The sequence below is a fragment of the Anser brachyrhynchus genome (genome assembly GCF_964034855.1).
Source record: "Anser brachyrhynchus genome assembly, chromosome: 2".
Classification (NCBI taxonomy): Eukaryota; Metazoa; Chordata; class Aves; order Anseriformes; family Anatidae; genus Anser; species Anser brachyrhynchus.
The window spans coordinates 128087940-128115772 of NC_137695.1; the positions used below are offsets into that span (position 1 = coordinate 128087940).

Consider the following 27833-nt stretch of genomic DNA (forward strand, 5'->3'; position numbering starts at 1 on the left):
ACAGACAAATAAGGTAACTAATTACAGAATCAAAAGGCTCAGACTTTCTCAATAAACAAAGTGGTCAAAGCTGGGGATTTTTATTTTTACTTAATTATTATGTGTCAGCAAAGGGACTGGAACAGAAAAGGCTTGCCCTGCAATTGTGATAAGATTCGTACAATTTGAAATACACAGTATACACGAGAAAGGAAACAAATATAATAAGCAAACACTTTGGAACTAGTAAATTGCTTGAGCCACTACAGCAAAAGACAAGTGACTAAAATGAAAGATGTGTGACCTGCAGGGCCATGCACGGTGCATCTCACACGGGAACAGTAACCTGCACCTCGGTAGGTGCAGTAGCCCCTTAGTGGTCCATCCACAGTTTACCAGCACCATTTGAGATGTCACAGGACGTCACACCTGGATACCTCAAAAAAGCAGAAGCCCTTTCTCAAAAGACCCAAGCCGCATCTAGCACTGCACAGGGCAGAAGGTTCAAATAAACCACGACATGAAAAGGCAATGAAATGGCATGAGGGTATGTGTTTGAACGAATGCATTACGCCACTAGTCGACACAGGCAAGGCAATCAACAAGTAGGCCTCTACCTGAGGCTGAATCACTCAGCTGAGTGACAGCTGACGACCAGACGAGGTAACTACCATCTCACTGCACTGGATGTCGAAATGCAGGCAACTGAAGCCTACTCAGTCTACTGTCAAACCTGTCTTAGACAAACAAGTGATCATGGACCTTATTAAAACTAACAGGCATAATTACAGAAGCAAATAAACTCCCATGAGAAGCGCTGCAGACAGAAGCGCCACACCTAATGTATTTGCCAAAGACTGGCATTTTCTTAAGGAATGACAGAAAATGCAGGGGTTAGGGTGCTGATTATAATTTGCACATGCAAACGTATACAGAGTGTAAAAGCGTGTGAGAGGAGGACCTTAGCAGAAAGCAGAGGATGCTGACAGGAAGGACTGTGCATAACTCTTGCTCCTGCGGCAAGAGGAAGGCCGAAATGAAAATGCTGAGAAAGGAGCAACTTGGCCTGCGCTGTATCCCACTGCACACAGCAAAACTGAATCACCCCAGGGCATCCACAAGAGATTTTCTTGCCTAGCAGAAAAATTATGGTCAGGTCCTGTGTACACTGAGCAGCCACCTGGGTGAAATGGAAACTTCACTTCTTATTGCGGATATGTAGCAGAGTTCCTAAGAAGAGAAACTTTATTAATATTCATCTTGAACCACAATGGAAAAAAGGATTGCTGGTCTCACAAAACAATCTCACTGATATCAAAGATCACTGAAGCTGAAACAAAACAAAAAATCCAGACATCTGGGAATTCCTCAGAGAACACGGTCTGTGACCAGAGCAAACACCTCTTGGGGAAAGCGACTTGGCATGACGGCGGTTTGAGAAGCATAATTACAGAACTCCTGTTTGAAATGACGAGGGAGATCAATGAGATTATCAACTCAACGATTTCAATGCCAAAAGAAAACTAGAAGATAATGAAAGTCAATCTGTTGCATCAAAAACAGAGCCAGCCAGACATTTCAATGCTTTTCAACTTGTTTGTAACCCAAGGCCCAAGGGGGAAGGATTAGGCTGTTTCATAGAAATGCCCACCATCTTACAAAGATAAACTCATGAGGAAGTTTATTTATCCAGTTTTATTGTTGCTGTCCAGAAAACAGATAAAATGTGAAAAAAAAATAATAGGAAATTCCCAACAGCCAATACAAGTTAACCTAGTTCTCATGCTGCCACATATTTTATGCCCAGAAAATAAACTGAACCAGACAGACAGAATATTGATTCAGACACAGCCATCAGTTCGAACCAGCCAAGATATCCTGAATTATTATGGAAAAGAAAATGTGAAACTTTCCTCCACCCAAACAGCAAGATGATCACCAGAGCCTTCTTTTTGGAAGGCCTTCCACATCCCAAACCCATCGTGGTTTGAGGTATATCCAAAAAAATAGCTCATAGATGCCTTACAGATCAGAGGCAGAACATCATATGTACTCCACAGCACTAGAGGGTCATATCCTTGTGCATATGTCTAATGTAGCTGGGAGCAACCACTAATCCAAAAGACAAAAGCAGTACCATCACAACTCTTTAACAATCATGGTACAGAAGTGACCTAAACTACCTAGGACTTCTTTGTCTAGGGAGATGCACGTTTTCAGTCTGTGATAGTTTTTCCAAAGACAACCTCCACAGCCCTTGGAAAAGGGAGGGAGAGTAGTACAATCATCGCGAGAGACTACACAAACTAAGCTGGATTTCCAGGGCTACCTCAAAATTTGTCCATACAAAACACAGCAGAAAGCCTCAAGGATATGATAAATTAGTTTAGTACTCTAGAAATTGTAAACACAGAAGCTGAGTTTCATGGAAAGAATTATTATAAGTTTCTGTTTGTTTGTTTTTTACTTTCTGAGACAGGTCATTCAAGTGAACCATTGATATATTCCACTGGGACTCAAAAAAAAGGTTACACTGAAATGGTTATTGGTTGTACAGAGGTTGTCACACCATCTTACTGAAGTTGATGTGCAGGTAAACCACATTCGCCTTAGGTTAAACAAAAAGGAGTAGCTAAGCTTTTTCACGAAGGAAAATAGCTGAAAAGAAGGGCAGCCTAAGCCACTAGTTTAACAATCAATCATCAGCTTAAAAGTGCAGAAGGAGATTAAGTAAATGAAAAAAACATGACTCAGACTTGACATGCTGCCACTACGGAATTGTTCGCAAAGCAGTAACTGGTTCCTTATTTGTAATATCAGAATCTAAACTGAACTCCTTCAAATTTTCTGGCTTCTTTTAATTTCTGTGATTTTTATTTCTAAATGCTGTATTTTTTCACTTTCTGCTAGGAACTAGTAGTTTTATTCCTACCATCTCAAATATGCTTTGATTGACTTTAAATTACAAAATAGTCTTATTTGAAGATTATTCTAAGTAAAAGATCCCCGCGACTCTGATTTTATTCTGAAGTATGCAAAAATTACTTCTCGAGTAAAAGCTTATTCCCTAACTACAAATTGCATATTATTAATGGAATTCAGACAATGATCGAGGTTTTCCTTGGCTGCCTGTGACAAGCTACTACTCCGATCATTTCAAGTAACATAGCTTGGCGAAGCAGCAGAGACGTGCCTTTTTCTTCACAAAAAGTTACAGCCCTTGCTACAAGCCCTCCTCAAAATGTAATCACTCCCCTATAACAGCTCCAGGACCTTCAGAGAAGGATATTTCAAAGTGGCAGATGTTATGCTTTACTGTTGTAAGTAGATCAAATTCTGATTTATGTGACTTTTTTAAATTCTCCAGGAGTGTACTGAAATGCCTAAAAAAGAGCGTTTCACAGCTAAAATGGTGAATTCCCACCTTTAAGTCTCATGCAGCTTCCCAGACACAGCTTGAGTGAAATTGCTATCTCCTGTTCATGAACCACTCCTGGAGCTCCCCCTTCATGCAGCTGTCCCATCAACATGTTTTGGGATGCTTGGATATAAGGTGATTTCAATATGCAGCTCCTAAGACTAGCTCCCTGCTCATAGTCGTAGCGCATCTTGTCAGATCAGTTCTGCAGTGAGTCCAGAGAAAGAGACGTCTTCCTATTTTACATGCAGCTCTCATCAGCTGGTGAATAAAGGCAAAATAATTACTGAGTATTGGATTGGCTGCACTACGTTCTCTGACTGAAGAAAAGCGCAAGATGCAAGTTGTCAACTGGAGGAAATTAATGGTTCTGAGATGCTAAGTTTGGGGGCAAAGTCATGAACTGTTGCAAAACTGATGACACAAGCCTGCTTCAAAAACAATGAAAACAATGAAAGCGCAAAAATTAAGGAAGTGGACAAATCCTCCATAGCCAGTGGCGACTTGGTGACACTAACCCAAGGCTCCAGCAATCACGATGGGAAGAGACCCGCACCTGGAAGAGTCGCAGAAAAAGGCAAAGGGAACAAAGCTGAGTGCCCCCACCACTGGCAGCAAGCAGCTATCAATACACACTCTTCAAGCATCCTGAGAATGCAAAGAGTCATCAGCAACAACTCAGCACAGTACACAAGTACTGCAATGGCCTGTTGACTCCTTGTGGCAAAACCACGCTTTGGACAGAAATTAGGAAGTGGCGTGATGAAACATATTCTTACAAATTACTTATCTCCACAAGAAGGTGCAGATTACAGAAGATTTTGGCAATCCTGGAAGGGGAAAAAATCCTGGTGGTACAGTTATAAATCCTTTCAGTCAATGCAAGTTAGCAAAGGCAGAAAACACTGAAAAAAATGCTGCCTATAAGATCAGTGAGAAGCTAAACATTAAAAACTTGCTGAACACTGAGCACGCACATTCCAGCACAGCAGAGGCTACATGCATCTGGCAGGATGGCAAAAGGTTAATCTCTATAGTTGAATCAGCGAGGAGGATATTAAACTAACAACAAACAGCAGAAAAGAGGCCAGTAAAAAGAGATCTGGCTGAAATGGAGCACAGTGTGAGTACACAGAAACAGCATGACAAAAGCAGGAGACTTTTGCCTCCAACTACTTACGTACTAATGATTAGGAGTACCAAGTAGGATATATGGCAAGACAGCAAATAAGAGATACCAATCCATGTAGTTGCTGATTCAGAATAACTTTGCTTCCCCAGACTGAAGGGAGTTATAAGCTTAACTATTACAGAAAAAAATACATGAACTGAAACAGTGAATTAAAATTTGGAACTACTTTTACAGAAAGAGACAGAAATAAAACAAAGGACAGCCTGGGCTAAAAGTGCAACCTGATTCAGTGGTAACATGAAGAGATTCACAATAAAAGGTAACAGCACCTATAACTGAGTGACGACAGAAAAAGAAGTTTGCATATAGGAGGAATGCCTGAACTGCTAGCAACAGTACCCTGACTACATGGAGACAGACGGGACGGGCTTTGAGCTCCACTTTAAAGGAATGTCTTTCTCACCACTCACTATGTTTTCAAGACTCTTGGGCCATTAACTCCAGCAGGGTAAAGTTAGCTTTTGTGAATCTGGAACCACCCTAAATCAGGGTGAAAGAACAAACTTGCTTTTGAACTTCCAGGGAGCTAACGCTCCTGTTCATTACTGAGCTAAGAATCCTGTTTCTTACCTTCAAAACCAAAATTAAATAAATCAGAAACACTTCAAAAGGGAAGAAGGGCCCGCTTTTCTAAGATCTCCAAGAGAACATGTGCTATTTCGCTATATATATAATATATAGGCACATATATATATATATGTGCCTAATGGAGTCTTGCCTCCTGCCAACAGGAATGCTCCTCATTAGCAAAGGGAAGGAGTGCTCCTAGCCCGAAAGCCGTCCAGCATCTAGGCTGTGAGGTGTCAGAAGCAGAAGTCTCAGAGCCTGTGCATCTCCCCAGCAGTGAAGCAGAGGTCTGCAATCCAACACAGTGGCGGAGACACACAAATCTGAAAAGCAGAGTGGGCCCTGGAACTAGCACTGCCTTGGCTGAACAAGTCAAACTGTAGAGTTCTGGCCTGAACTGTCTTTCTGAGGACCTTTTGTGATAGTGGAATGAAGAGAAAAATGCACAAACTGTACTAAAAAATTTGGCTGCCAAAACTGAAGATGTGAGGAAGCTGAGAAAGACCCGGGCCATTAGGCATATTAGTTTGATAGCAGCTGTGTCTCTCTTGCTCCTCATGACTATGAGGTGTCTGAGCAAAGGTAAACTGTGCAAGACAGTATTTGCAACAATAGCAAGGAAAGTTATTGTGCAGTTTAATGGTCACATGAAAAAGGGCCTCCAAAGTACCTGCTCTGGTGAGTTCCCATTCACAGCAATTCCTAGAGCAGCCAGTTTCAGAAGAGCCCTGTATTACATACAACAGCTGGAGAAAACTGTTGGATTAGTTCTTCTGCAGGAACCTGGCAAATACCTACAGCTGCCTTCAAGTCCAAATCCAAAATGTCCTCATGAATGACAACGCCATCAGTCCATGGAAATGGGATCCACTCCCGGTATCTTCAATGACTTTTCACTTGTTTAATGCTTTGCCTTAGTGACGAAGGCTGTCCAGTTGAAGAAGGGTGAAGAAAAGACTGTGTGGGCCATCCTCCCGTTTGCAGAGGTCAAATCCCATATCTAACCCTATGGATTCACCTAAAAGAGAGTTTAGAGAAGTCCCTGAGGAAGCAGGGTGGGCTTTACCTGCCTCCTGATCCAAGACAACTTCTCATCCCCCTTCACGAAGGACAAACGGTCTCAACTGCAGTACAGAAGCTGAGAAGCCACCTATTTCATGCAAGACCAGTAAGCATGCTGGACTGAGTTACAGACAAAAAGGGTTTTCATGGAAACCTCTCTGGAGTAATTTTTGGTATTCATCAAGATTTCCAGCCTTTCACAACAGTTACAAAAAGAGACGTCTCTTGGGTGTATACTCTTGAGGAAAATTACTCATTGGCAATGTCTTTTTGAGGAACATTGCCACCACAGATGGAAGATAGTTCAAAGCAGGCCAGTTTAAGTACTATCAGATACACAAGACTGAAACCAAAAGCAGAGGAAACATTTACCACATATGAGAAAGGAAAAACCCTGCAAGCTAGTATCCAGGACTGAAGGATGATCGGAAGGGGAAAAAAAAATAGAACAAACAAAAATAGGTGATTTTTTAACAAGAACTTTTAGATTACTTCATGTTTTTATCCTGTCTGACATAGTCAGTGTTCCTATAGACTGTTACTTCAGTTCATTATTCGTCTCGGTACAACTGGATATGCTACAAACTGACCCAACATTGCCCTGTATCAACTCTGCAATTTCACCTTGGGAACAGCGTATCTTGATTTCTTCACTTCAAAACTTATCAGCTGTATGGATGCATCGTCTGGATGACACAGGAAGAATTCTCCTTTCCAAAAAGTCAGATAAGCCAGCTGCTTATCTGATCAACTTCAGTTACTGACAACAAGCTGCATGTTTAGTGTACTGGAATTTCCTTATATTGTCTAACGCCACTTTTCTTAACTGAGTTTATTGTACGAGAAACTGGAAACCACAAGTGCATGACAGCTTCCAAAAAATAATAAATTAGGAATAGCAATAATAATAAAACACAGGTTTCTCATCTTCTGAAGAGTCCTTGTTCCCACAGGTGACCTTTTTCACTGCAAGAAGCTTCCCTTGAAAATCCAGTCTCCTACCCTCAAAAACATTTCCTCCAGCCAGGAGGCACACAGCACTAATTCCCTGTTCCTCAAAGCTGGCAAGCAGAGAAATTGGAAGCATGACCAATGTTAGCATGATCCTTTGGAGCTATTCAAGAGAAGATGAGACTGTAAACATATCCTTTGAGTGTGTGGTATTATTGTAAACATCTTTGTAAGCTGCCTTTTTCCAGAAACTAAGGATAGCAGGTTAACCCATACACACTGTAATACTTAGCCACCGGCTATTAGCAGGGACGTCCCTGAACACCAACCGAAATCTGCGCCCAAATGCTGACTTTTAACTAGTCTAACAAGAATCCCCCTCATCATTTCAATGGTGATTAAATTAGAAGATCATGGGGATACATAAACACACGGGAGTCACAAAATTAAACATTTTGTATGCAAAAAAATATTTACCAGGAAAAATAAGTTTCTGATTTTATTTAAGCATCAATAAATTTGTCACAGACCAGTCACAAACTATACGGAAGCGTACTCGATTACACCAAAATAAAAGATGCAGTGTGACACAGGTGAGTACCCTATGGCCCTGGAGTGCAGATCTCACTACTGGGAAACGTTCCAAATGCTGCCAGCTTAAAAACAAATAAAAAGGTGCTGCTGAGGTAAAGTACGAAGCAACATTTAACAGCTACAGGCATACACGTGACTTTAGTGATACACTACTACAGATGGTTTTTCAAAATTCATTTTTAGAAGTCGTGACAAGCAATTTTTCTGTTCTAAATAGCTTCCAGAACAACACATGACAAGCCACCTCTCAGATTTTTCCTGAACTCTTGATCTTTTAACACAAACATACTTTGGATAATGCTGATCATGACTGCTCCCTGACAATGAGCAGACCCAAGCGATCTCTAAGAGCAGAGCCCTTGGCTCACATTATACACTAAATGCTACACACAGGTTCCGTTTCTTCTCTTCCCAGGGTCTGCCACAGGCTCCCACCAGCCCTAACCCCCAGATTTACACCATGTATCCTCTTCACTCCCCCAGGCAAAATTGTCCACCCCGTTCTCCACCCTACCTGTCTCACTGCACCCTGGTCTTGTGCTTTATACACCCCTCAACCAAACCGACCCCCCCGCCTTATCCTTCTGAACTGCTGGTTGTAGGTACCAGGGGCACGGCAGCAGTCGATGAACAGCATGTGGGTTAAAGAGGGGCGGCCAGGTCAGGACCCCCTCATGGGAGCTCCAACAGCCCCAATCCTTACGGGGTCGTATTCACAAGCCTAACACAGTCAAAGCAGCAGAGGGGATGGCTGAGAGATGTGAGCACTTGAAGGGGTCTCCTTCCTGCATGGATTCCAGTAACAGTACCCAAAGCAGTTTTAAGAAAGCAACATCTTTCTTTGTTTCTCTTCCTCTTTTGGGAAGAGAGAGAAAAATCAGGAACTGTTGTGAGAAACAGAGGCTGTAAAGTGATCCAAAGATCAGAAGTGCAACGCAATTCGTGCTGGTAAAAGGCAGGGCTAACTTATCTGACAGATCTCGCTGCTGATGAGAGGAAATCAATATAACCAAGAAAGGAAAAGTGAAGCCTTGGTAGCATATTAACAGAAGTCATGTTCCTAGAGTTATCCTAAAAAGTTGCAGGTTTGGGTCCTCCCCCACCACATTTGCGTGCCCCATGTAAAGAAGTAGATATTTGACTCTCCGATGGGGTAAGATCTGTGCAGATGGCTATGTGTATGTATGAAGTATACACAAAAAACTTAGCACTAAAAAACTGCCCACCTTGTAAGGCCTGCTTTCCTGTTGCATGATATTGTTATGGGACGCATTTGGGGCTGAAGGCTCAGACGTAACTGACCTGAGCGTTTCTCTCCTTTCCAAAGACTGTCAAGATCAATAGCCACGTACTTCAGGCAGGTCAAAGCAAACTATCTAGACAGAGCATGACAGGTGCAGCCTTCCTAGTGGCTGGGGAAGCAGCCTTGGAATCGGAGGACCTGCTCCGCCACGGCCGGTTGTCTAACCTTCCCAAGGTCACTCCTCGTGCCACTTGGCACTTGGAACGCGCAGCATCCGATTCGCTTCCCACATGTACACCTACATCAGCCGGGATGTCTGTGGAGTCATGCTCATAACCCTCTGCAGCAGACTCAACCCCGGTATTTGCCTCCAAGGAAGGGGCTGATTGAGTTAATTGCTTATTTAAGCTTGGTCAGGTCATTAAAACACCTCTGACAAAGTTTTCCTGCAAGTAGAATTAGGAAGCTCTTTTGCAAACTACTTTCACAACTCGGGATGAAAGATTATTCAAATTCATTATTACTTTGACGCTATTCTTGGAGAACGAAGTAGCTCGAGCTGGCAACGAGGCATTTGAAGACTCTGGCCTCCGAACTGCAGTCTGAGCTGAACCCAAACCGGATGACTTTGGCCAAAGCTGAACATCACTGAAAAGCGTTCTTTCAAGCAAAGAAAACCTGAATTGCACCTTCCCCTCAAAAACAACGACCAAGCAGCCGGTCGTAGTCCAGTTCCTAGTTGCCAGCAACAGGAATCTTAGCAAACACAGGCAGGAACAGAAATCTTCCTCTCCGGGAGTTTTTCTAGGGCAAAGCTAAGGTTCAGCGATTGGAAGTCAGTACTGGGAATCTTGTGCTGCTGCTGGCTTTTCAGCAAAGAGATTTCATTCAGAGAGCTGTCAGACCTGGCACTGTTTATAGGCAGCAATGTCACAACAAAACCTGTGCAGAACCTCCCTATATTTAGAAAATGGCTTAAATACGTTAATATTATTACATGGGTGTCGATTCCTAACCCGGAGTTACTACACAGCTCGGGAAGGCTTTATGTCTGCACAGCTTGACGCCAGCAGTAATGTCAGTAAGACAGAGCAACGTATGCGGTGCAACTCCACCTAGTTACACCAGAGCAACAGTCCTGCTTGTGCCTTACAACGCTGGGGCAATTCAGGCAGTTCTGTTCAACACAGTGAGCGGGGCAGAGAGAGGAGCCACGGCAGCGATACTCCGTCCGCTCTTCTGTCTAACAAACTTTTTTTAGTACTGAAATAGTTGCACGGGGGACGCCCCGCATGCGGCCCAAGACGCTTGGCATCCTGAGAGCCAGCTTGCTGGCCACGAGGCAACGCCGGGTGGATGCACTGCTGGGGAACTGCTGCTTGGGCACTGAGGACTTCGAGGGCCCTGAGCACGAGGGCTGCGGGATTCGTGCCCCCACTGCGCCCAGGCCGCCCCAGGAGGGCACGGCCGCCCCGTCCAGGCCTGGCTGCTGTCAGCACCAACTTTTTCCGACCGGAGACCTCAATGCCAGCACGGCCGGCACCGCCTGCACGGCCTCGGCCTGCCTGACAGGCGCGGGGCTCCCCGGCCCCGGAGCCCCAAGCCCGGGGAAGCCGGGGGAGGCCGGGGCACCCCGTTCCGCCGCCGCTCGGCGCTGCCATCCATTTTGGGAGCGCGGCGCCGCGGGTCCCGCTGCCGAAGAAGTTTCGGACCGGGTCCGGAGCGCGGGGGCAGAGCCATAGGAACGGGGCGAGGCGGCGGCCGGGCCGGGCCGGGCCGGGCTCCGTGCCCTTCACACCGGGGGGATCCCCGAGACCCACCGCCGGGATCGGGGGGCGGGGGGGCCGGCGGCCGCCCGGGGCAGCTCGCACCCGGCTCTCGGGCAGGCCCGGCGGCCAAACGCAGCCCCCACCGGGCCGAGCCGAGCCGAGCCGAGCCCCACCGCCCGGCCTTGGCAAAGCGGCGGCAGCCCGGCGGGGGCTCCCGCGGGGCCCCCACGGTTGGGGCGCCCACCTGCGAGCCCCCGGCCCCCCAGGGGCGGCGGCGGCGAGGGCCGCGGGGCGGATGGCGGAGTTGGTGCCTCCTCCTCCTCCGCCGCCGCCCCCCTCCTCCATCCCCGCCGTGGCGCAGCGGCGCCTTGCCGGCCTCGGAGCCCCCGCGCCGGGGGAGCGAGGAGGAGGAGGAGGAGGAAGAGGAAGGGGAGCGGGACGGGGCCCCGGCCATCATGGCTGCAGCAGCCCCCTCCCCTCCTCTTCCTCCCCTCCCTCCCCTCCGGCCGGTTCCCGGCTCTCCCGTCCCGCGCCCCCCCACGGCGGCGCTGCCGGGGCTCGGGGCCGCCCCCGGGCCCGGTTACCTGCTTCCCGGGGACGCCTCGGGGACGCCTCCAACATCGGCAAACACTAAAGAGAACTGACCCCGCCGCCGCGGCGGCCGCCGCCGGCCCCAACCACTCCGCCCCCCCCACGACACCCCTCCTCCTCCTCCTCCTCCTCTTCCTCCTCTTCCTCCTCCTCCCCCCTCCCCCCGGCCGCCGCCGCCCCCCTCCCGCCGCCTCCTCGCCCCTCGCCCCCGCCGCCCCCCGCGGGCTCCCCGCGCCGCCGCCCCGGCCCCGCTCCCCCCCCTGCTCCGGCGCCGCGAATGGCCCCGTCCGCCTCCCTTCCCCGGCCCGGAGCGGCGGCGGCAGCGCCTCTAGCGGCGGCCGACAACGGGGCTCCGGGGCTCCGCAGCCCCCCGCGGCCCCCCCCGAGCACCGCGGGGGCCGCCCCCGAGCCCCCCCCCCCCCCCCACCGTCTGCGGGGCCGCCGGGAGGGGGCGAGGCTGAGAGGAAGGGCCCGGGCAGGGCAGCGCCGGTCCCGTTCCCATGCCCGGTCTTTAAACTTCGCAGTATTTGGAGGGAGTCCCTGAGAAGCACCGGGTTTTACCACGCGGCTGTTAGCAGCCTTCTTAGCCTCCCTCGCCTGGCACAAGCCGAGCCGCGAGGTTTTTATGCCGGTTTGAAAACAGCCTCGCGGCGTTTTACCTGTTTTTTTTTTTTTTTCCCTCCCGTTTTCTCTTTGCAGGGACCTGACCCCTACCGGCTGCTCGGTGCAAGTTGGTGTCTGCACCGGGAGCAGCTGCTGCGGGCTCGCTGGGCGAGATGGAGCTCTAAAGAGCACAATAGCCAACCTTAATGCACGGGGAATGAAATTAACGGCTTGCAGCGATGCAGGGAGAGGTGAGCAAACAGAACACACCACAACAGAGACACCTTTTTATTTTTTTTTACTTTTTAATTGGGTTTTACTCATCTCGCTGCGCCTGTGCTGTGTAACACCACGCCGGTTTCAAACACGACTCCTCTCCCCTCAAAGGCACCAGTTTTGAGAAGAAGGCAGAAAGCCATAAAGGCGACTCGCGTCAGCATTTCGGTTGTGTCAGATCCAGTCACGTCCCTGCCAGCAAGAGACGTGGCAGAGAGGAGGGCAGCTGCGGAACCTGCCGGGCCTTGCCCCACTGCCCTGTGGTGGGAGGCCACAACCAGAGGCCGTGAGGTGCGGAGGTGGAAGCTCTCACTGCACCGCGCAAAGCCTCGGCACCAGGTGGGATGTGCAACCAAAGAGAGGTTTCCAAACCCTTCAAAGTTGCCACAGCTAGGCTAGATGAAGCCATGGCTCGGTTTCTGCTTCCAACCAACAGCAGTCCTATGACCATCTTTACCACTAAAAAGAATGAAAAACTGAAGTTTTTCATTTGTTTTTCATGAAAAAGGGAAGACTTCTGAGTTAATCATCAAATATCTAATTTGGGTTGTAAAAATCTGCTTTCTTGATTGGCTCAAGTAATTATTTGTCCAGTAAGACAAGCTAAAAACTTTTAAACCTATGCCAAAACTAGCTAGAAGCGTTAGAACTTGGAGCAACTAATTTAGCTGATTAGCAAGGCTGCAGTAACTAAACTATGTTTAAAATTACTAGCATTTTTTGCGAAATTACCATCATTTTACTATGCAACTGTATTTTAATGATAGCTTTGAGAGTTAGAACATCAAATGTATCAAAACTGATTTACAAACTAACATACTTACTGAGGGTCAGAATGAGTCCAAAGTTCACATTTCCTTCAGTGCCTGTTTATGTTATTCCCTGTGATTTTTTTGAAAAACCAACTTGAAACCAAGCGGTGGACTGGTATGACAGCTGGGAGCAAGAAGGAACAAGATGTAGCCTGGCCAGCTTCCCAAGCACTCATGGTATAATCGCATCCTAATGGCACATCCCCCCAGATGTGCTTTGTGTAAGTTTGTGTATTACAGACAATAATTTATACACCAAATACACATACTTACACTTAGTGACAGGACTGTGTTGTGAGTAACTAGGTGACAGCAAGGTTTTATTCACACTAACAGAACGCTACCATGACATAACTTCTTTAAATACACTTTGGGAACACAGCATTTGCTACGACAGTTTTATACATACCCTTTTTTCAGCTGGGGTAGCTTGTCACCCTTCCCTTCTTATTCCCCCATTGTTTAGTTTTCTGAGATTCCTTACCCCTTATTTCACTTAGGTACTGAGCTCAGAAATACGCAGTATGATACAATTTCTTATGTATTCTTCTAGTATAATGTACTAGTGAGCAATAATGCAAACACTTTTCATAATGCTGCTACAAAAGCTTTGGACAAGCTCATTTAGAAGCTTAATCACGACAACCTATAAGCATTTTTTGTTTTAATTTATGGCAACTTCTTCTTTCTAGTTACTGTTAGTAACTTGAAGAACCCTACATTATAGCATGTACTTAGTGTACCCAGCATAAAAATGCATTCAGTGAATGTCAGCATCAGATTACAAGGGAAGGTTTCTGAACTTCCTGCAATCAATAGATACAATTCCAACAAGCCTCTAAAATCTCCAGTCTGTGCTACGATTTCAATGTTTAATGCTTTTATAATATTACTAAACAGGTAATAGCTTAGTTTAAAAACACATCTTGAAATACTTATGAACTCATGCATCTCATATCTCAATATACGTTCTGTGCCACAAATGGTATATAGCTGAAAAAGAAACAATACAAAAAAAGAACATTTTATCCATAAACTTACCATCTTTTTATATTTTTTAAATACAGAGATGAGTTCTGGCTCTATTTTTTCCAGGTATAAAGTAAAGGATTACGTATTTTATCATTGCTGAGATCCCATGATAGTTGTTCACATAGGTAAAGTTCCAATCATATAGGAGAAACTTACTAAACAGGAAAACACTATGTTGCATTACCAGTCATTGTTTAGATTTACTACACCTTTCTGAATGTTTTTTTTTTCCTTTCCAGTCAGTACCTCCAGTACAAACAGCTTAATAGAAGCTAAAATAATCTCACTTTTTGAAAGATATGCATAGTTTGTACATACATATCTGCTCTACTCCGTTCGTGTACAATGGGAGTGCCATGACTTGCACAACATTTTACCTTCAGTAGGTAAATTCTGAATAGGCGTGATTAATTCAGTATGCTATTTGAATACAAGAGGAAGAAAAAAAAAAAAGAAAACCTAACACCTATAAATGCCTGCACAAACGCCTAACTGGGGGAAAGGGTATAAACGTTCTGTTTGGTCTGTAAACATGAGCAAAGGGTACTTGAGGACAGCTGGCCTTGTTATTTCTAAGCTCAGATTCAGAAAGAACAAACTGGCACTTTCAAACTGATTTGCAAAATATTTTTTTTACTGATATTATTAGAATAGTGTGGGTTTTCTTTAAGTCATCAAGAAACAACTTTCTACCCCTCAATATAACCCTGGTGTGCCTAGAAAAGCCCACTCTTACAGTGATGTATTAACAAGGAGGAATTTGACAGTGCCACAGAAACAGGAGCCTGCTTTCAATCCATACACTAAAAACAGTAAAATTGGTTGGAAGGGACCTCTGGATGTCACCCGCCCTACAACCTCCTTACCCCCTCAAATTGAAGATGGCTTTAAAGCTGGATCTAACTTTGAATTTAGCAGGTTTAGCTCAGGGCCTCATCCAGTTTAGTTCTGAAAATGTCCAAGGATGAAGAATTTAAAACTCCTCCTGGCTACCTGTTCCAGGGTTTGATAAAAAGTTTATTTTAATTCTACTTTTAAAATGTATATTAATGAGATTATATTTTGATACGGAAGTTGAGATAGTAATTAAGCTAATACAGAGTGCTCATAATATACCAATGGGATGTTGATAATGCTTTATATTAGTCAGAGTCATTTAACTGAATTATAGACTCATAATATCTTAGAAGAATGGGCCACTTGAATTTTTAAATATATTTTTTCCCAATAACTAAAACTTATTGGCACAGCAAAAGTCAAGCGTTTTAGATTCTATTTGATTAAAACCCAGTATTATTAACAAACCTAAATCTAATCAAACTCTTTTTCTTGCCAGGTACAGGTGCAGGACTAACTACAAAAGCAGACCACCCTGAAAGTTGGAGCACAACGTATAAGTGACTAAAACCATTTATCATCTTGTGTAGTACACAGAATGAGAGACATGAACAAAGCAAGATAAAACTTGACAAGTAAATATTATACAGAGCTTTCTCAGCTAACAGAAACCATTTATTCTCTATACTCCAGTAAAGACTCGTAAGCACCAAATTTTAACAACTCACATATTATCTTTCATGATTCACATCTAAAATGCAAGTTCCCTAAAGTAGATGAATCACATAATCACTTCCAAAATCAAAATGAAGTGAACTTGCGTTTGTCAGCATATATTCAGCTTTTTCCATGACTTCAAATTAACGCTAGTACTCAGTACGCTGGGCAAGCATAAGGCCTTTATCTCCTTTAGCAAACATCATTACTCTAAAACACACCAACAAGGTGAATCCAACCAAACTGATTTGCTGATTTTGCAACTTGACATCAAAGTATGAAAATCAGTTCTTCGTTTGTTGGCCCAATGACCCAAATTCAGATTGCTGTGAAGGTAGAAATGTATTTCCCTGTAATTATTTGCTCCCGTTGTTCTCATACACCAGTGCTGTAAATAGTAAGGCCTTGCCCAAATAAAAACTTTACTCTTTTAATAATGCTAGTGAAATTTAAAAATTTTACTGGCAAATTATTTAGCACTTAGTAGTAATTGTACTTACACATTAAGAAAACTTCACATTATTTATTATCCTATTCCATTTATCCAAAGCTGCATGAAAGCAAGGTCTAAATCTTTGCTTTGAACTTGTACATTTAATTTGTTTTGGGTTATAAAGACATGACTGCTTTTGTGTCAGCTATTTCCATCATCACACATCTTCATAATTTATTTTCTACACAGAGAACTTTAAGAACCGAATGTACAGTCATCCCACCTTCTTACAACTAGAATTTGTAAGTATTTCTTATGTTTTCCCAGATTCACAAAACGCTAGGTTTAGATTATCCCTGTAAAACAAAGATTGTATAGCTTTAAAAAAACAGGTAATTCAAGCCAATCGGTTTTCCAAATTTACTGACTACAGGCAACGAAGACAGATGTAACTACAGTTTGGTGAATTACTGAGAATAATAGAGAACCGCCAACCTGAAGATCATGGTGCATCAGTTTTCCATTACAAATCGCACAGCCAAATGTTTAGGAACTGCCCACTTCTGAGTTACAAGGCTTTGCTACTTTGTGAGAACACATTAGCTTTACGCAGAATAAAGTATGGGAAAGTTGAAGTGTAACCACAGGCCAAAGCAGCAATAGATGCTATAAGATTAAATTCCTGTTTACAAGCTTTTTGTTTTGTATTACTGATAGTATTCTGACCATATAAAGAAGCCTTCGAACAAGTCCAGACGTGATGCTGTTTTTATTGACAGTGTTGCAAGAGAGCATCGCGCCCATCTTGAGATGCTTTGGATTCTGATCAGCGCCTCTCACCGCAGAGGCAGATCATAGCAGCACCCTTCAAACACTCACAAAACTTCACCACCAGCAGCACCGATCTGTCCATACACCAGTGTCCATACCGGGCATGTTTACTGTGCTGGTGCCAGCATGTACCTAATCATACCTATTGACATCTTTGTAAGTCATAGACTTTAACAGACCAGGCCGCATTAAAAAAAAAAAAAAAAAAGGAATCTGGCCTTTTTAAATCTTGGAAGTTCAGGCCAGGCCAGTGTTGCACATGAGAATTAAGTATTTCATTCATTGCCAAACATATTCTTGTACTAGCAATAAATTTACCTTATACATTGAAGTAGATGGAAGAGATCACAGCTAGTCTGGACAGAATTATATCAGTAGAAAGGTGCTTTCCATGCTGCACAGTTTGTTTGCTTTTCCATCCAGCTATGTAAGGTAAACTAATACAAAATGTATTGCATACTACATTAACAATTTTAACTACCTTGCTATGGTATGGATTGTAAGACAAACAAAGTCTAACCATTCAAAAATACTCCTTTTATCACAAGACAGTGAATAAACTGCAGGAAACTGAAAAGGATTTGTATTTGCAAGTGACATTAAACCATTCTCTAGAATTAAAAAGAAATGACTTAAGGCAATTGGACAAGATTATAAAATTATACAGTAAGTTAAACCTACAGTAAATGAGTGGGTTTTAAAAAGACTTTTCTTGGAACAAGGACTGTCTTAGTCATATATGAAGTCATGCAGTAAGCAGAAAAGAGAAAGAAATCCTCTGTACACAGCATTAAGGAGACATACAGGAAAAGGGTTGATATAAAGGGTTTATCACAGTCAATAAGACAACAATAAAGCAAAGTTATTGGCTACATGCATTCATAACTGTAAAGTGATCTCATGAACGGAAAAAATAAATGCAAGGACAACAAGGAAGCATTGCAACTCAAATGATGTTTTGTTTTTAGTTGGTTATTGATACCTTTAGTTTTTCATTAATGCTACTTCCTGGCAGCATACACTAGCTTCAGTCTCAGATTGCCTATTTTTTCGTTGTTGTTGCCTTTTTTTTTTTTTAATGTTTGTTTTAAGGGACAGCTCTTAGAACAACTCAGTGCCTGCCACTTTTAGGGATGACAGCAACATACAGCTTCAAAACATGTCAAGCGTTACTGAATAAACAGTAATACATAAGTTAAAAATAAAAAATCTAAGCATTTACACCTACATCACATATAATTTAACTACTCAGTTTCACCTATAAAGTAGCCATAACATGCCAGAATTTTGCCATACGTTATAGCAACTAATGCTGTAACTTTCTCCAAAGGACAACACTGAATTAATACTATGATAATATGTTTTGAAAGACAGAATAATAGTATTTGTTACATAAAGTTGGTTAAAGCTGTTTGTCTTCAAAACATTTCTTATCATGACATCCAAATCCTGTCAAAATTAAGTCTCCAATCCTCAGTAAAGGTTTTTTGGGGCTGCTAATAGAATTATAAGTTACATATCCATAAACTCCATAGCAAATTTTTTTAATTTTATGGAGTTTTGAGTACTGGCAGCAAGGAAACACAAATGTGTGTCAGGCAAGAAGAGCTGGACTAAATTCTGTTGCTATATGAAGAAGTAATAACATTGACAGTAAATTTTGCAGCAGTTTAAACTTTAATATTATTTTTTCAATGGACAGTGCAATATTCTCCCATTAATAAAAAAAATCTTACCGTGCACTGTCACCAAATCACCAGATTGCAATTATGTGCTATCAGGGTAATGGCAATTTGTGGGTTATAGGAGTTCCACAATATATTAAAAATTGACATGAATGCATTAATTGGATGTTTCTATACTAAAATGCTGCTGTACAGCACTCGACTTAGCCAGACCTTTCTCACCCATTAATTAATTTCTTTACCAAAAGTGCTTGTTCTGTGATTATTGAACCTAGCTGAATTTGACAATTTAAGCAAAAGTAAAATTCCACATAATTTGTGGAGTTCAGTGTTCACTTAACAAAATAGTACCAATCTACATAAGCAGCAATTAAAAGTGCTTAAAAGGGAGCATCCATGCCTTCATGGCGGTTAGCAAAATCACCCCATGTCTGAAAATGTTTTCATCCTTCAAAGGCATATAAGACATACCATAAGCAATATATAATGCACTGCATCTTTACAGATCAATGAACAGCATCCCAAGATTTTCAAATACTTTTTTTCCACTGCACATAGTTCACACTGAAATTAATTATATTTTTGTTTATATATATACAAACACAGTAGATAAAAGAAAAAAGTAAACAAGACAGCTTGTATAGCGAAAAACAAACTTAGAGGGAAGCAGCCCTTAAGTTTCTACTTCAAGACATAAGCTAGCAAACTCTTGCTTTCTTCAGATTCTTTTTGATGCATTATTTTTAAGAAAACAAAGAATGGAAATGTAGAAGTTGACAGAAGGCTGTACTTTCAAAGAAAATGAAAAGCCCATAATAAATATACTAAAATAAAACATACATATCAAGATGAATATACACAAAAATCAACCCAGATTAATGCATGGCCTAAGCAAGACTTCTAAAGTATCTTTTAGCACGTGCCTGCACATAAAACTATCGTGGAGATCAAAACAAGAAATAAAGTTCTAAGTTGGAAAGCAACCAAGTTCGCGCATAAACCATACAGCAAGATTCCTTTTCCAGAGGCCAAATTCAGTAACAACATTTTGTAAATGTAAGAAAGAAAAAATTAGGTAAATGCTTTGTATTGAGACAAACTCCTAAGAGCAACAGGACACTTGCTCCAAATCAAGCAAAGGTGTATAATGGCTTTCTATGCACTTCAAGGCAGTTATCTCACCACAAAACAGTATGGCTTATACAAAGATTACCAGAAGTTTTCCCATTAAATCTTTAACTTACTCTAAAGAGAGCCCTCAGTCACTGAACCCTGTAGGGTTTGGCGATGCTCCAGGCTGGGCTGGCTGGCACAAGGCAACTCTTGGCATACTTACCAGGTACATCCAATACGGTATATAAAAAGTGTAGTAGAAATCATTCAGGAACATCTGAAGTATATTGCACGCTACCATCTCTAAGGTAAGGAAATTTGCTTTCTGGATAAAACAACAGTTCCCATAGCACCCAAGTGGTAAACCTTTAAAATGTTCACTTTCAGAAAGTGTTGCACAGAAATGAGTTTAACAAAAATTACAAAGTAGCTGATGTAAACAGATACCTAGATGAGTGTAAAAACTCCTTCAAAGAAGAATTTGTGCAGTTCTCATGAAAAAGGATCAGAAGCTTTTCTATATAGTATTTCCTACCAACACCTGGGATACCAGGAATACACTAGTAATGTCCGGATAATGATTTAGTCTACTCAAACAGACCAAATAAAGGAAGGAAGCAAACAGAACTTGCAGAATTACAAAAACACATAGCAACATTCCACAATAGATCTATTTTTCATCTGCAAGACTTCAGAATCTCTCTCTTGTCTAGCACAGCATGAAATTTCTTTGGGTCAAAGTTTGCTAGGATTTCTGAAGAAATTATTGCAAAGGCAAAAAGAAACCTATTACTTCAGCTCACATAGAAGGTTATCCATCCTTTGAGTCGCGGTTTTCTTGGAACAATGGTTTTGCTTAGTTGAGCATATCCTGGCAAACTCTGATAGTGGTTTTCCAACACCAATTTGTTTGACCTCAATCAAAAGTTAAAAATCTCTGGCCTTTCCTTCAGTTGCATCATTATCACAGTTGCCTTGCATCTGCCCTCTTCCACTTTCGAAGAGCTTCATTAGATGAGGTTTACAGCTTGGTGCAATTACTGACGTCCTCTTCAAAAAAACCCTATACCACCACCAGCCACCACCAATTCTCTGCGAATATTTAGAAATCCATCAAAATTGATCTTCAAGAACTGGTTCTCCCACCCCCTCATTAATCCTTCCCAACCTCCTTTGCAAGTATGGCTTCTTTCCACATGGCATCCCTAATCTTAGCTAATCAATACAACTCACAGGAGTATTTGGAGATCATTAACAACACGGGATTGTCTGGACTATAACTTAAAGACACCAAAGCCATCCATTACCCATCACGATGCTTAAGATGGGAATTGCCGCTTAGGGCATATGATAACACACAGATAAACAGACTAAAAAGAGTCCAGAACTCAGTGTGAAACAACTCACATTAGTGCAAGATGCCCCCAACTTCTTTCTTCCCTGTAAATTCGAAAAGCGTTGCAAATGAAGACCTCAGGTTATATATGCTCTAAATCATTCTTACAGGTCTTCGGCTCATTTGCCTACTGATGTGTACTTCCTATACTATCAAAATACTAATCTTCAATAAGTTACCTACATCCAATGAAAAGGTGTGCCTTATCTCGTGCACATGAAATACAGGCATCAACTTTTTCTGTAGACATATGAATAGTTTAGAGGGAAAGAGACGGGAGGGCTTTTCCTGTGCAACAAATGAGAGTTCACTCTATTCCCCCTTCACCAGTCACAATGACAGCTGTCATTCTTTACTGACCCTTACACTTTTTATTAACCTGGAATAAATAATACAGATGAAAACCAGCACATTCCGTCTGCCTTTTGAACATGACCTTCAGAAGAAGGGGTGAAATGAGGAACAGCGTGGATTCATCTCGAAAACCACCTACCTCAGTGCAAGAGTCCTGTCCTCTGGTACAAATATGGCAAGCTGCTGACCATGCCTCATAGCATTAGCTCCCTCAGCCCTTTGGGCTAACAGTTCTACCTAATCCAATGACAACAAGCTGAACACAATTATGCTTTCCTTTTCTAAAAACCACGTCTGAAATAAAAGCAAGTGTAAAGATACAAATCATGGATCAAGAGTTGAGACAATCGCAAGCCAAAACATGAGCTTTCAAGTATTCTGGAATGGATCTGTGGCAGAACAGTGCTAAGGAATTAAAAAAAACAACACAGTAAAAAAAAAAAAAAAAAGGATATCCACAGCAATCAATGCTAGCAGCTTTGGTATCAAAAGAAAAAAAAAAAAAAGGGTCCTGGACACAGATACTCAAGACATCTAAATGGAGAGGTAGTAAGGTAATAGACAACTTGAAAGCTTTGGAATGCCTTTAGGGTTTTTACTATAACACAGAGTTAAAACAGATAGAAGGAATATTCTCCACCAAAGATGGCCATAGTCCAGACCTCCAGCTCTCAGGATTCTCAGAGCACATAACTCAGCTTCTACATAAAACAAAGCTTCTAGTACTTTACACTACGCAGAGAAGTCTAAAGATATGAATCAGATTTCAGTCATTACCTCCCAATCCCCAGCTGCACAGTCCTTTCAGTTTCTTGTACTAGCTCCAAAACTCTTGATCATGCATTAAACTGATTCAATTTGCTGAGATTTTCACTTTTTCTTCTCAGCTCAGTTACATACTTGTTTAACATCTACCAAATCATCTCAGTACAACACAGACAAAGCTAGGTGCAAGGCAGAATGTGAAGCATGAAGCTGGAAAGGAAAGAGGAGCACAAATTCTTCCTTTTCAGTAGCAGTAAACAGACACCGAATGGCTGTAACCCTGCTCTTTTCATCTGTAAGGATGTAACACTATGCCCTGGACAACTGCATTAACATCCTCCAGATAATACTGTAGTGCTGGGAAGAGAAAGGGCCCAGAACATTCATCTGAACAGATTTAACCCTGACCTGCTTGGCAGAACGCACTCCAAACAGATCTAACAAACATGTTCCCAGCTGCTGAAGAAATGACACAAGTTTAAAGGTCCTACCGTGGAGCTTTTAAAACAAGAAAACATACCAGCACAAGTCAAGCAACCATCGTCAGTGTTACAAAACTGCTTAAAAACCCTCAAACACTAATTTTAAAAAGTAGTTAAAACCTGGGGAAAAAATACGGCAAGTGAATAAAATATCCTGCATTGTTTTTAATCAGTAAAATTAAATATGAGTGGCTAAGTATTTTCAATTGTATATTTCTGAATTATATTTTAATATATTAAAAGAAAGGCTCATATTTCTACTCTTCTGAATCTTTGAAACTATTTATGAGCCTGATGGTCTGGAAAGTTTGCGTAAGTCCTGGAAAAGATAGGCCAACAAGTACCTGCATTATAAACCAAAACCCAGATCAATCTTCCCATCCTTCTGGGTAGCTGCACCTGAAGATGGAATATCAATCACTACAGCAGTTTCATTTTCCTTATTCAGTTCAACACTCAACTGTTCAGGTACTGCTGCTTTTGAGACCAAATCCAATCTGGAACAAGTAATTTGGATTGAAACCAACCGCTGTTTTGTTTTTGTTTTTTTTTTAAAAGAAAGTTTGTACAAACTTAATTCTTTAGAATCACCAGAATTCACGAAGCTTCACTGCAAGTGTGCAGCACAACATAATTCTGAACTGCTTTACCAAGGATACAGGAAACTATACTAGCTTTCCCCTAGCAAAGTTAGGTATTATGTAGCTGCACTATCCCAAAGCTTTGGATATCAACAAGACATAATTTTAAAAACATGAATGCTACAGGTGCCCCCCCTCTCTTTTTTAAATTTTAATAAACTTTTACATACAAAAAAAAACCAGCAAAAATTGGACAAGAAAGTCTTATTATATTTAAACTTTTCATGACAACCATTTGTCTAATCTGTTCTTTAAAAGTTACTGGAATGGGAAATGCATGGTCTCTTTAGATTTTATCTTTAAAGCCTTAGATGTTAACTATGCTTGGCCAGACTTTCAAGTAAAGTAATAACTAAAAATCTAACATCCAGAAGAGTATACTGCAACACATATGCATTAAAACCTTATTTTTTTCCCAAAAATATTTTTTTCAGGTATCAAGGTGGTGTCTTTTTCCAAAACAGATCTTGAAAAAAAAAAAAAAAATCCAAACTGAAAGCAATTATTGACATAACGAAGAAGGTTTACTACCTGGTAATTTAGTACAAGTTGTTTTTTTTTTGTTTGTTTGTTTGTTTTAAGACACTATTTTCTTCAGCTCTACAACAGATATCCTCTGGAGAAAACAAGAGACATCTCAGTACTACACACTTCCCTCTCTGGATATCTATCACAGCTTTTAGGAATTACTGACAGCTTTGTCTCAAGAGCGGCTAAATGTAATGAACAATGTTTCTGCACTCCACCATGAAAAGGTCCACACGTATTTCCATTCAAGGGTAGTAATCTATTTTAAAACAAGAATTTATTGTGTTATAGTATAAAGACACTAAACACAAAACAAAGTGTTTAACAACATCAACATTGACACAAAATAAAAGCAAGATCATTTCAAGCCAATTCTGTAACCATTTGATGTGAGAAATTCCAAGTGAAAATTACATACACAGGGTCATCCTACAGAAAGGATGGCACCACCTTCATCTAATTTAAGCCCTTTCTCAGGGCATCATAGTATTGTCAGAATAGTTGCATTATTTTGAGGGCTTGAGTGGTATATAGGTTTTGTCCTTGCCCTCTGTATATAGGTGAACTTACCAACAGATCTACGAGAGAACCAATGGATGCATTTCTACTGTAAACTAAAAGACTTGAGGTAATTTCTCTTCTAATCTATCTTGGATTTCTACTTCTCTATTATAGAGGGTTTGATAAAATTAAAGAGCAGCATAAATTTGGTTTACTTCATCATAGTCCACACGATAGCATAGGTCAATAAAACATAAAATGCTTTGCATTACAACGCAGATCTTCAACAAAGTACATACAGTAATAAAGCTTCTCTGAAACCATGTATTGTACTAGGGCAATCCAACATATGAAAAGATGCGTGTATCTGAGAAGATGCACTTGAACCACTTCTTCGGACACGTTACCTTGTGTCACAATAAGGTCTCTTCATTGCGGACTATTTGATAGGATCCATTATATGAACCAGCTGTATGAAAATACATGAATTTCTCAAAGATGCGACAATTTTTTCAATCAATAATAAAGAGCAGCTAACAAGAACATACAGATTAAGTATTCAGATTACTGCTCTTTCATAAGAACCATTTTCAAAAATAACTGATTTGATTAACTTAAAACAATAAAATTTAGCTAAACAAAAAGTTAGGAGCACAACTATTTCATTTGCTTAAAATGATTATTTTTGGCTCTTAAAAGAATCTGAATTCTATGTTTTAAAGGCTCATTGTGAAAGTATATATACACATCAAATTTATATCCAAAGCTAGATTTTACCATTGAGTTTTAAAGGCCAAGAAATATTTTCAGTACAGTAGAAAAAATAGCAGTTCCTGAAGAATATTGTAGCCTTACTTCACTGACAATATCGATAATTAAATTGCTGTACAAAATACTTCTCTAGAGTAAATCCATTTGAACTCTATCCACCCTGAGTTATGCATCTATGTTTTTTAAAAATGTTTTAAACATTAGGTAACAGAGAAGTATGTACAAGGCTATAAAATTTGTCAGTTATTATACAGCAGTAAAAAAAAAAAAAAAAGAGTCATTAATCAGCCAAATTTTTGTTTGTTATTGTAGTTACTCATTCTGGGTTGTTTCATTGTTGTTTTTCTGTTTTGTGTTTTTTTTTTAAATCAAGTAGATACTTGATTTAGACATTCATGTATTGACCACTTTATTTTTATTTTTTGAGTGCAACAATAAGGCAACAGTAAAAAAAAATTCATAGAAATTTTGCATACGTCGTAAAGGTATTAAGTTTATAAAAGTGCTTCCTAAAAAGACAACCTAATTGCAGTATCAAAATATTACAGAGTGGTGAGAACAACTACCTATTATTTCAATAAATGTTGCTCCATAGAAAAAACGTTAATCTGGTTTTAGGCTTTTTCATCTTTTTTTGGTGAAGTAAAAGCCTGGAAAAAAAAAAAACAACAGTATGGCTGCGTGGGACAAGCAAGTTTAAGAAAATATATTTTAGTCTAAACTTAAATAAGAAGGTCCACACTTTTTTTGTCAAAACATTAAGCCTCTGTCAAAAATGTATTTTTTTTTCTTTTTATAGTACAGGATTAAAAGACAAGATGATGCTTACAAGGTAAAGAAATAATTTACATGAAAATATCTTCTGACAAAGCTTTTCAATCAAAATATTGTTTTGTAACATTCAAACATGACATACAACAACAAAAGAAACAGTGAATGCAAACAAAAAATGTTATATGGATTGCTTTCAAACACATAAATAAATGAAATATCGGTGTAGGCAGTAGGGCTCATGCTGATGGCTAGCCGGAAATAACAGTGTGCAATCTATTTGGAAAAAGCTCTAAAGTACAAATTACAAGCCCAATTACGGACTGCAGCAAGTTCAGTTATATCACTGCCATCCTCTCTTATCTCCAAAATAAATTCTTGATTAAATCACTCATACCCTAAATTACTCATACCTTTGCTTCAGAGATATGAATAACTATATACAAAAGTAGTTTTATTTCACCATAGGGATAACATTGTACCTCCCTGCCAATGTCACTTGAAAAACCTTCCACGTCAAAACAATTTGACAGCAGATAAACAATTTAATAAATATGCAATGATCTTATTACAGTCCTTCAGCTAAGCATGTTAACTCATGCTGCTAGTTTTGTGATCACAGTGCATAGAATCCAAATATAAAAGAATGGGGTGGCTTTTAAGGTAATGGTAGATCCCTTGCTTATAATCCAAATATATCTGAAACTTTCGTAAGCTCTGTCATGCATCAATCTTTTTGTGGCAGGAGCAAAACCTTTCCCTGGTACAATGTCCATTGCCGGCAATGGATGCACCAAAACCGCCAAGGAGCTCAGTGTTATTGCACAATATATGAAGACCTGGAATTCTTCCAAAAGCTTAAAATAAAAATAATGGAATTATTCTGACATTTCTGGACACCTGCATTAATACTGTATGACTAATAAAAGCATGTCAGTTGCATGGACTGAACCAGCGATCAACATGCGCCCAGAATGCACACTAGTAAAAATGCAGTCAAAGGAAGTAGTCTTCATTGCCTATAGGTCACTTCCAGTCAAAGGTTAAAGTTCAAAGACTGAATGATCAAAGTGCTCATTTTCTCAGTAGGACTATCTTCTGCTACGAGGATCACAAAATGGTGGCATCAACATGTGTCATCTTTAAAATAAAAAAAGAGTATTTATGGAAAACACGTAAACATTCCAAGTCCAAGTTAGCACGGCGCTGTACGCAGAAGCAATTCCTGGCAGAGATATTAACATGCAGCAGTAACACACCAACTGAGTAAGTCTGCAGTTTTGTTCAATAACAATTTACGGAAAAAAAGGTGAGAATATCAAAGAAAAAACTTCCAAAACACACATATACCCCCTGAGCACATTAGTATTAGCAAATATTCCATTAAAAGGACAATAATTTCCACATTTAATATTTAGAAAGCTACTCATTAGGAAAGTGAAATACCAAATATGTTTAACATTTTCCACCCCTTCAAGTACAGCAGGTCCACATCAATTTTTCGAACTGAGAAATCCTTTATAAGGAATATGTAGCTATAAGAGTCAGCAGAGTTGGCTTCTCCTGATGCTTCTGCTCTCAATATTTTTTTTTTCTTTTGGTAGTTCTCAAGCATCAACACAAACTATAGCTGACAGAATTATGCCAAAGCAATAGGTTACTACTGCAATACTAAACCTCAAATGTGAAAATTACTTGTTTAGATGTTGAGCTTAATGATATGGTTTAGTGAAGGACTTGTTAGTGTTAGGTCAGAGGTTGGACTAGGTGATCTTGGAGGTCTCTTCCAACCTAGACGATTCTGTGATTCTGTGAAATTTTAGATACTGTGACTGAGCATATCATGAAAGAGTGTTCTAGGCCAGCCATTCCTGTGCTATGCTTTAAGATTTTAATGTATGCATTTGCCTGAGAAAGCT

General features: G+C 41.0%; 2 protein-coding genes and 1 long non-coding RNA gene across 7 annotated transcripts in view; 1 reads left to right on the forward strand and 2 right to left on the reverse strand.

Annotated features, from left to right (window-relative positions):
• STAU2 (staufen double-stranded RNA binding protein 2) overlaps positions 1-11493 on the reverse strand; it is a 168338-nt gene extending 156845 nt beyond the window's left edge. For all 4 annotated transcript variants that reach the window (XM_080581626.1, XM_080581624.1, XM_080581627.1 and 1 more), the window contains exon 1: positions 11360-11493. The gene's annotated coding sequence lies outside the window, so the exon portion shown is untranslated. The remainder of the gene's footprint in view (positions 1-11359) is intronic.
• Positions 11494-11931: 438 nt separating this feature from the next.
• On the forward strand, positions 11932-25812 carry LOC308190355. Of its 2 annotated transcripts, none has more exons than XR_013947121.1 (2): positions 11932-13278; positions 15426-25812. It is a non-coding gene; the product is annotated as an uncharacterized lncRNA (long non-coding RNA). The 2 variants fall into 2 exon arrangements; XR_013947122.1 differs by having other exon boundaries at positions 11932-12220.
• Positions 24130-27833, reverse strand: part of UBE2W (ubiquitin conjugating enzyme E2 W) — a 34469-nt gene continuing 30765 nt past the window's right edge. The window contains exon 6 of the mRNA XM_080581650.1: positions 24130-27054. Within this exon, the coding sequence (XP_080437776.1) occupies positions 27041-27054 (14 nt within the window). The 3' untranslated portion in view covers positions 24130-27040. The remainder of the gene's footprint in view (positions 27055-27833) is intronic.